Source organism: Pyxicephalus adspersus, chromosome 7, assembly GCF_032062135.1.
Source record: "Pyxicephalus adspersus chromosome 7, UCB_Pads_2.0, whole genome shotgun sequence".
Lineage (NCBI taxonomy): Eukaryota > Metazoa > Chordata > Amphibia > Anura > Pyxicephalidae > Pyxicephalus > Pyxicephalus adspersus.
This window is the reverse complement of record NC_092864.1, coordinates 65,931,202-65,942,252: the sequence shown is the minus strand read 5'-3', so window position 1 is coordinate 65,942,252 and position 11,051 is coordinate 65,931,202. Positions and strand designations below refer to the sequence as shown.

Below are 11,051 nucleotides of genomic sequence, written 5' to 3'. Positions count from 1 at the left end.
GTGGTTTTCTTTGCCCAAAGAGCTAAATGCAACTTACAGAATTATTGGTGAGATCGTAAAGAATTTTCTTGATGAAGTGAATTGTACTCCATAGTCTAGTTGCTCCCAGTGTGTAAGAAGTCTGGCTTTACCCTGATCTGGTGTTTCGAAGGGCGTTCCCTTCACTGCATGTAAAAACACATACATTCCCTGTTGAAGAAAAATATAGAAAATACAGTTTATGTATAGAATGGAAAGAATAAAATCAAATAAAGACCGTTCTCGGGTTATCAGCTCTGAGGTTAGTGCAGAATTACAAAACACTATACTACACGTTTATTAAAACACTTCTGGTATGAAATTGACGTTGAAGGCAAAGTAATACCTAAAGAAAAAAAACAAAAACAAAGGTAAAGGGCATTAAAAATCATTAAACACATAATATAAGAATTAATGCTCATTAGCACAATTCCAAGGGTGTTTCTACTGTCTCTATAGCCATGCTTAAAGGGGCCCCTCCACTAGCTGGATACAAAGTTCAGTTCAAAGACACCAAAGTACTGAACATAAGAACTGTCAGGAAAGTAAGATTTATTAGACTCTTTTGATTAAATTGCATTCACACAGTAGCTGAAGCTCTAGTTGCCCCTCTCTTTTGTGAAATCCTTTTGTTTAGGGGATGTACAAAACCTGATAGAAAGATTTAACCCTTTAAAGAAATGTGGGGGATGCCTTTAATCTACTTTGTGTTGAGAATTTCTTTGGAAGCTGCTGACAAACATGGTAAATGCAGCCATTTCTTGTCAAAACCATGCATATAAATACACATTTCAAAGCAAACGTGTTTAAATATCAACTTATAAATGAGAATAATTAATAAATATTACTTTCACTCTCCAGAAATGTTATGGTGAATTGGCTCTGCTGGTGACTTAGCAAGTTGTCTGGCTTTGTGTGTATGGCTCTGATGGTTGGGCCTCATCTTCATCAGCACCGACTACAACAAAGCATTGGTTAGCTATGGAACAAATCACGGAATCTGGGTTTGCTGCATTGACTAATAAAACGAAAGGCAACCAAAATTGAATGGGTTGGGGTCTCTTACTCCAAAGAAACTAAAACCTCAAATTGTTCTGACACATGGGGAAGTTTAATTGAAACTCTGAACATAATCTCAATTCTGTAAGTGTTTCTAACAGAGTACCTGGTATTCCATCAGAACTTTCCCACCCCACCTCTATTACTCAGGGCAGCAGGCAGATATAGTTGTATCATAGGAATATGTCCGATAGGCAAAATAGGAATGAGTGATTGCATGTAGTATTCAGGATCACACAACATGTAACATAGGCATGATGTACACAACCCACACCAAGGTTCTCAGGAGCAGCCGGAGCCCTTATATATGCACTCACGGACTGGAGGTAAAAAGAAAACAAGTAACAGATACAGAACTCACATTTATCTTCTAAATCACAAAGAAAAAAAATATTTTGCTAAACTGTATAAAAGATTCTGTTGTACAATAGTTGCCTTGCTGCAGTATTTATGTCTATTGAAGGAATGCCCCTTGTTCCATTTTATTTCATAATTTTAGGCCAGGAAAACAGCAGAATACAAAGAATATTAAACAGTGTTAGGAAAGAAATGTTTTTTTGGGAACATGTTGCTTCACATGGCAATCTTATCAGTTATTCCAGTGTGTAAAGAGTTATGGCAGCAGTTGTAAACTGTACAAGGTCAGTTCAGACAGTTTGCAAAATATATTCTATTAAAGCGAGTTTACAGATGTAGATAAGGAGGGTAAAAGAAAAGCATGTATACTTTTTATTGAGTTGACATAAAGAGTGTTTCAGTTTTTAAGTCAGCCACACAATCTGGCTATGGAGCACTATATTATGACAATTACAGATTCTGCAGATTGCTCTTCCTTTTCATCTATCCTAGATTGTGAGCTCTTCGGGGCAGGGTCCTCTATTCTTCCTGTGTCACTGTATGTATTTATCTGTCATTTGCAACCCCTTTTTAATGTACAGCGCTATGTAATATGTTGGTGCTATATAAATCCTGTTTATTATTATTAATAATAATAATAATAGTAATAATAATAATATCATTATAGTATGAGAGTTTCCATTGTATGATGACCAGGTAACATTTTCCAGCACGACTATCTCAAACACCTCTTGGCAGAAAGTTTTACAACCTGAAGTATTAATTCCAAAATGATGGCCTAATATGTAGTTAAGGATTTGAAGTACAATGCATGTTAGTGGTGCATGCTTGGCCTTACTCCTTGCTTTGAGACATAATTTATAAGTCCACAGCTGCAGAGAGGACCTGACATTTTTCTTTTTAAGGGCTTATTGCTACCTGTGGCCCTGCAAGGTTTTGTATAAGAAGAGGGGAGGGTCCACTTATTTCTAGTTATTCCCATGATGGCTTCACAGGGTCACTTTAAAATTGCCAAGCTGGTTTTAATGGCTGTGCCATAAATGACTGTCAGGATTGAATATAATGCATTTTTCATGTTTACCTGTTTTAAGTAAAGTTTACAGTAAACAACAAACTTGCTATGGCCTGTTTATGTATTTTTGCCCTTACAGAACTCAATTCCCCTTTTTGTAGATTTTTGTTTATTTGCATTGTAAACAGATCTATATGGTACATTTTAGGCTACACATTTTCACCATATCCTCTGGCAATTCTTGCTAACAAAATATTATTTACACCATATGGCTTCATCTGGGATTAATGATGGGATGTGTTTCTTGCTGGAAAGAGGATGATTGGAATACCAAAAAGATCAAGCTAAAAAGAGGAGTAGTATTGATAACTGGGCCCCACCAATGAGCTTCCTTGGGTATAGTACATATAGATATTGAGCATATATAGTCTGGAAGCTAGGAATAAGTCAAGCAAAATAAGAAAAGGCTGGAAGAGAACGTATGGGCCATTGGGGAGCACCCTTTCCAAACCTCCAAGAATCCCACTGTTTATGGTGAAAATTAATGGATAGAGCAAATGCAAAAGCTGAAAATCAAATAGGAATATCCTCATGTTCACTCCTGAAGAAGCAGAGAAAGCATCTGTGAAACGCGTTGAGTATTTATGAACATGTGGATAATGATTGTGCATAAATTCTGATGGGATGTTGGCATATGTAACTAAAGTGATTGAACCTCTCCCAATTTAGTAAGATCTATATGTAACTCCACAGAGCCCCGTGAACACATGTAATCAGAGGACAGACATGTACTAACACTTGAATCTATAAGCATTTCTGCATTGTACATTTTTCCATTGTTCTACATCTGTGGATGAAATCAGGACGTCATATTTTCTTTAGCATGTATATCTTGACACCAGATACTCACCAGATTGTGAATGACATTGGTCAGAGTCCATGCAACAGGGACACTAAAGAAAGGAATGCTTAACAGCACTATGTGCAGCATTCCAACTCCCAGGGCATATGTTAACCACATCCCACGACTATTCATAACCCTAGTATTTGGGTTCACCTCGCTGTGTGCAACACCCACATTCATCTTGGCCCTGAAAAACATATGAGATTGTGTATTAGTATTCGGCATTTCACAAAGAATTTAGGAAATCAATATTACACAATAGAGAATGCAACTGGTTTAGAACTTTTTGGCATGCCTGGCAATACCACAGTCAGAATGGCTTGACCTGATTTGTTCAGAAGGCTGCTGGTATAGCAGAGAGAATGAGATGAACAAAACATTTGGATTTCCGGTTTTGTTAGAATTAAAGAAAAAAAAGAAAGCTATTACACTTAATTTAACTTAACTTAAAGTATTTAGTGCTGACTTGTTTTTTATATTTTTCATACTTTTAATAATGCTGATTTAACAGCTAAATACACAGCTGAAAACATGTATTTTAGCATACATAAAATTTAAAATGAAAAAAAAAAAAATATATGTGGGTAGTATAGAAAAATATAACAGCACTTGTAAAACAGCCTGTCCCACTTCTGTTTAGGTTCAATGACTTTATTTCGGTTCTGCAGGTGTATTTACCTTTTGCTAGAAACATGACACTTTTTCTAAAGATATGTAATTTTTGTTCAAAGTTTTCGGAAACTAGACACAGATTTCAAGTTGGATCAGTTTTGTGGCAGGAAACAACTTGTGTTCAGACACCCACCTGTTGTGCATATGTAAATATTATATTCTGCTCCAACCCAAAATATAACTACATGACCCTAATAATTGGTGTGTGTGGTCTCCAAGCTGCAAATTCAGTCAATTAGGACTTTGTGTGGCATTAGAAAACCCATTCCAGGTTTGCTGGATCACCCAGCTTCGCCAAAGTGTGTCCTCTCAGGCCTTGGAGAGCTTTTGTAAATTAGGGCCAAAGTTCCTAAGGTTTTCAAATTCTTCCAGATTTAACTTCTGAAGCCCTGGGATCACCATGAACATGAGCCAATATCCATTTTATGGGCTGCTTGAAATGGCAAGGCTTTTATAGCGTATGAGAACCTGCCGTTATACAAGCAGCACCTGCATTTGTAAATCTTGTTTACCTTTAGTTCATTTGATAGCTTTCTCTAGCCAATACTAACAAATGATAACAAGCAAACAAACCCTGAAGGAATGTATTAGATCAACTACAAGCAATAAACACAAATCTGCAAGGAATTCCGTCCAAAGGTCATGGAAGACAAATCCACATGGAAGACAGGACAGAAGTCTAGGTCAAAGGACACATTTTTAAGAAAAACACAACTTAGTTCTATATAAGGGCTAGTGTGTATATATAAACACACATATACACAAGATGGACAGGTAGTGTGTGTATATGGGTGTCTGAATTTTTAAAACAAACTCTGACAGGGCAGATTAATGATCTAAGACAGTCCGGATCTACGGACCACTAAATGCACAAAATCCGGACCGCACATGGGGCGTTTTTAGAATATTTTATCCTAACCACCCCACCCACGTGAGGATCAGTCACGTATGCTGGATCCTTCGGAAACACATTAACGTTAATACAGTATGTTAGGTGTATGGGCACCATGGGATCCATGAAGATCATTGTTTCTCCAAGGCTGCAAGTTGCAAATGAACTAAGAAATAAACTAAAGGTAAACAAGATATTGATGATAAAAAAAGGAAAAAGAAAAGTTTAAAATGAAAGTTCCCAAGAACTTTTACAGAAACAGATATTCATTTTGAAACATCTTGCCCAACCAACTAATCCATATTGAATTTCAGCACACATTGCCAAATCACTATTACTAAAATGTTCTGACTCTGTACTAAAGCCAATGTGTGAAAAGTGTCTGCATGCTGGCCCATCGAGAGTAATGTCTGCTGCAGAATCAGCATCAGAGAGGCAACAGGGAAAGCATGGGCAGGTTCATTACAGGACTTGCAAAATTTCATACAGACCGGTATTGGTGTCCTTTGGTAAAACGAAGTCCTCCAAATGAGAACCAACATTATTATTTTTCTGGGACAGGCACCCAATGCACAGAACCGACTGATCTAGTCAAACGAGAGCTACTTCTTCAGTGGGGTGGGTGCAACTGTTCCGCTAAGCAGCCAGAAAGTTTTCTCTGGCAGGGTTGTAAACATCCCAGGACTGGCTGGACAACTCCAACCCAACTGTGTATATCTGTTTTCATTCAGTTTAGCTTAAACAATCCTTTAAAATATACAGTATGACCTTGTTGTGCTAAGCTGCATACACATACAATGCTCATCTCAGGTAACAATCTGACACGGGTACAGCGCCCCCCAAATGATGAACAACCAATCACAAACAACCGCCGTGCACTTCTAGGAGAGCACAATGGGGTTGTGTGGACTCATCCTCCATTCTACACAGAACAATGCTGTGTGTACAGGACTTATTCACTCATCTTTCACTAGAAAGATAATTTCTAGCAATAATCATTTGGCATTCATCAGATGTCCATAGAAAGCTTTGGACAGATGTTAATATTTATATCTCTTACTAAAACGGAAGATAAAATACCAGCCCTGATCTAACAAATGCATGGCACCAGAACCCAACACCATCTTCTCTTAGACCAACTTAATGGAACAATTATTATATTATGTGTATGTGCTGAACGGACGGTCTCCTATAGAAAGGGTTGGCACTAGATCAAAGGTTTTTTATCATTAAAAATGGTGACGTACCCCTTGAATTTGCAATACTGCTTATTTTACTGCATGTATGGGCAGCATGGTGGCTCAGTGGTTAGCACTCAGGCCTTTGCAGCGCTAGGTCCCAGCTTTGTATAACGGTCAGGACACTATCTGCATGGAGTTTGCAAATTCTCCCCATGTTTGTGTGGGTTTCCTCCGGGTACAGTCAGAGTAAAATCAATTCACACATTCACTGGTATTTCCTTTTGTTTCTTCAGTGTAAAAGGACTCTCTCTTATATATAAAATTATGAAATACACCTGACATTCAAATATTTGTCTATAATTTATTATACTGCATGTGCAAGATGTGGTTTAGTCATATGCAAAGGGTTGTCAGCCATTCACATGCTCTGGTTTTATCTCAGTAAACAAGAGGAGGAATCCTGTTTTAGTAACAGACCTTCAGATGGATCCCAAAATAGCCTGAGGATAAAACTGCTCCATGTGATGGCAAGTGCCATGTAAAAGGTGCTTGTACAACTTCAGAAGATCGCTAAATATCTTCTATGTTTCGAATCACCTTTGTAACTTTGCTGCCTCTGCAATCATATGAAACTCTCCCAAATGCCTTTTTATTTTGCAACACACATGAAAAACTTTAACAAAGAGCTCTTCTTTTATAAGTGCATTGAAATAGCATAGGAACACTTTTTTTTTTATTGGTGCTTAACAGTTAAAACTCCTGGATACAAGCTTTCAAGGTATGTCTTTTGTCTCAAGCAACAGTATACAAAAGGGTTCAGGAGAACATTATGACAACCAAATCACACATACAGGGTATATATATATATATCAAAATCATTTCATGCAAGATGAACTCATGACACCAATGTCACACAGAATTATAATGAAGAAAGAGTTCTGCAAAAATGTTTGCTTTCGGGTGATTTATGATTGAAACTACAGATGTTTTTGTGTTAACAAAAGCAGGAAGGGAATAGAAATATATTTGGACTTGATATTAGATTCCTACATATTTACTAGGAATCTAAGAATAATATCTCATAATTGAGCTCCATTTTGGGATTCAGCCTGTGTTTGCAGCTGGAGAAGTTTTTAAAGTGGAAGAGGAAGCAGTTTTTGGACAAGCTAGATTGTAGCCGTGAAGAGCTAAAATCCGATATGGATGATCCAAACACTATGGTATAAGAATATTGAAGGTAAGCCTTATGTCTGGTAGAGCGGTTTGACAAGGGTCATAAACCAACCACCTTCTGCTGCCTGTCAGCCATCTCTTCACCAATAGATGAAATGTAACTAAATCTCAACCTGGATAAAAACGACTGTACACACGGCAGATTTTCGCCCGATAATTGGCCGATACCGATTATCGGGCGAGAAAAATTTGCCGTGTGTACGCAGCTTAAGTTTTTTTGTAGAAAGCCAAATCGAGAATGTAGAAAGCCAAAGCTAAACCAAGATACCAAAAAGAGAAGAAATTTTTTTTAGGCAATATAAATGGATTATAATACATATATGAACGTAACAAACATTTAGTAAGTCACATAACACGAAGGAGGATCATGGCTGCATGACGTTTCCTCTGCAGACACTCTATTACATGGAGCTCCAGCCCCATTCACCTGTTACTTCCTTACCAGATTGGTTCCCATCCTTTAATTCCTCCTTAACAAAAGAACCTTATCATCTTCAACACTGGCCGAATGTTCTCTCTAGAAGTACCCGAGGAAGCCAGTAGGCAAAACGCATCGGGTGAGGATGAGACACTTGGCTTCTCTTCTTTAAGATGCTGATAGATTAGGAGTTTTCATGTACAGCACTTTGGTTATTAAACCCCATTTTGAATGGGGTAAGACCTTTCATCATCATTTTCCTGCATGGAACCTTCTTTATTGTTATGTGACTTACCAAACATTACATATGTATGATTATAATACATATTATATTGCCTAAAACAAATCATTTCTTGGCTCTCTTTTTGCTATCTGGATTTAGAACCTCTCTAATTCTATTTTATATTGTTACAGAGAGAAATGTCTTTCCCCAATTTCATGTCCAAGCTGCATCTTTTAAGCCAAGCTTTCCAATGAGTAACCATACTGAGTACTGACCATTTGACAGAATAGTAGTTAGCAAGGCTTAGCTAAGAAATCAGCCTCCAGGAACAAATTGGAAATCAGAGAGATGTAAAATATAATTTATTGCTTAAAAGGAGTAACAGCAGACTTTTTGACGTTTCTTTACTCTTGATGTAAAATACTGTATTGTTCTGTACTGGTGCACTTTAAGAATAGTACTATTTATTGAAAAAGCAATTTGTTGAGTCTTGGTAAATAAAAGACCTTGTCAACCAAGTGTCAAAGAGCGAGATGTCAAAACTCTGTACAAATAAGCATTACCACACTGCCTAACAAATAGGGACAAAATGCGACAGATTATTGCATTGAATTAGACAGCAAGACCTTGTGCAGATTAATACGAGAATAATAGCTTGCACGGACGAGCTAGGTTTGTCTAAATGTATACAGATATTTTCTGACGTGTTGATCTCCAAAGAAAAGAGCAGAGTCCCTTCAACCCTTCATGTGTTGCACTGTACTGTCAGCTGTTGAAAAATTGTGCCAGGTCAGCATTCGGAACGAGCACAGCCTGACATTTCGCAATGGTTGTTTTTTTTTGTTAAGAAAACCGATGCATTTATGGGCACCGTTTATTACATTAACTTGCTAAAACCATATATTAAATATATATATATTGGTAAAGGATATTTAATTCCAAGCAGACCTTGTGGGAAGTTGATTAGGATGTTTGTACGCCAGGTAAACAGTTACATGAACAGTTTCAATGTATAAGCATTTTTTAACTACTTAATCATTTATATATTTTCTAATCCAACCCATAGTCTTATAATTACCAAGACATTTGCAGACTATTTACTACTGAGGCTGCATCAATGCAGACAAACCTGGCCAAAGACTGCACAGGCACTAAGTTATATCTGGACACTGCCCTTCATTTTAAATCCCCAAACTAGACAATGAGAACATATACAAAGCTAATTTCCCTTTCCCCCCCAAAAAAACTCCTAGAGGTTCACAAGCTTTTTCCACAAAACAAAACATATCTTTGGATCATTTTCTGTGGGAAGAAGCTGTAGGCGGTGGCAGCCCCTGTATTGTTACCCAGCTCTTCAGTAACCACCAAAAAACAGGCAGGTGGGTATTGAAAAGTGCCGGGTGGTGCACCCGACTAAAAGGTTCTGGGGAGAACACTGGGTGCAGTATGCATGAGAGAGGATGGGGAGGATGATACCAGAACAGTTTAATTCATTTAAAAGGTTCCAGTACTGTAAGAGTTGGTTTGGTACTGATGAGTTGTAGGTCCTTTGTTTTACTGGATCTTACATAAAGTGTACAGTTTGGGACATATGTATGCAAAAAGATTTAAAATGTGAAGGGTTTAGGTTCTGTACTTGTTCAGGCTGCCATATTAGTACTTTAAACACTTACAAAACTCTATATATTAATCTTTTTTTGTTATAAATTCCATTAGGATGAATAAAGTATTTATTTATAAAGCACTGAACTTTAATGCATACTTTCTATGTACAAAGTTTTAAGTTTTAATGTATTGAACCACAATTGTGTATTTGCAGCATCGAAATAGGAAGGATTTAAGACAATGAGCATTTAAAGCAGACCTGTCATCTAAATATAAACTGCATAAAATGTATGGGTTATAAAAGGGTTGCTTTCTCTTTTACAACATGATTTTTTTTTTTTACATTTCCCATTCCTTTTATCTTTGATGGGAAAGTCTGAAGGGGAAACCCACAGCCTCCTGGTATACTTATATCACATAGCACAGTAAGCTGCAGACTGTTTCTTCAGGCTCGTTTCACTTTAAAAGATTTTGCAGGGCACAATGAAAAATACAAAATGACTTACTAAAAGGTGAGGACTTTGTGATGCTCAAACTATTCTTACAATCGGTTTTCTTATTACTCGTTATTGACATAGCACTATGTTCCACAGTGCTTTACAACTTGGGAAATCACAAACTAAACATACAAGGATTCACTCAATCTAAAAGATAATGAAACCAATGGTGTGAAGATCCTCACAGACTTAAAGGTATAAATATAGCTGCAAGAACATTATGTTTCAAAATGAAATTAGTAAGTGAAACATTTGACCTGTATGAGCAATGTTTCATACCCCAGTAACTGAGAAGAAGAAATGTCAGAAACGTATTGACTCCGGTACCTAGCATGGAACTCCTGGTACCCAAAGTAACCAATCATTGCATATATTTAGGAGAAACATTCCTACTAAAGCCGGAATAATAATTAGATGTATGCTTTATTGATAAATGAACCTTCCTTCTTAATCAATGTTCTATCTGCTGCTTGGTCAAAAAAGAAAGAAAGGCCTAGCATTTAATTGATTTTTGTTTGATTCCATTTTCTACTGAATTAAACATGTAATTTATCAAAACCAATGCAATGTGTATGTCTAGAATGAAAGACAAAAACAAAAATCTCTTCCTTCCAATGAGAAGGTTATCAAAAGTACCGTTGTGGAACTGGTAGCAAGTAGATGGATGGATCCTAACCTATAAATCTGGAAAGACATAGTCCCAGAAAAAATAGCAAGGTACAAAAAACACTACAAAAGCTTCTACAATAAAAGCACATATAATATGAGAAATGGCTTCATTGTGTATATATATATATATATATATATATATATATATATATATATATATATACACACACACACACACACACATATATACACACATACTATATATATTATATTACTAGATGCATGACACTGAATAAAAAACAGCTTTCTGAATATTTGCACAAAGATCCATTTTTACTGTAGCTTAAATATTTCTGTTATTAGAGAAAAAA

General features: G+C 36.7%; 1 protein-coding gene across 1 annotated transcript in view; it reads right to left on the bottom strand.

The window, feature by feature from the left end:
* The window catches only part of ORMDL1 (ORMDL sphingolipid biosynthesis regulator 1), a 22,660-nt gene that overhangs the window by 3,708 nt on the left and 7,901 nt on the right, over positions 1-11,051 (bottom strand). The window contains exons 2-3 of the mRNA XM_072418827.1: positions 3,357-3,537; positions 38-189 (exon numbers count right to left, since the gene is read on the bottom strand). Coding sequence (XP_072274928.1) covers positions 38-189; positions 3,357-3,530 — 326 coding nt within the window. The 5' untranslated portion in view covers positions 3,531-3,537. The remainder of the gene's footprint in view (positions 1-37; positions 190-3,356; positions 3,538-11,051) is intronic.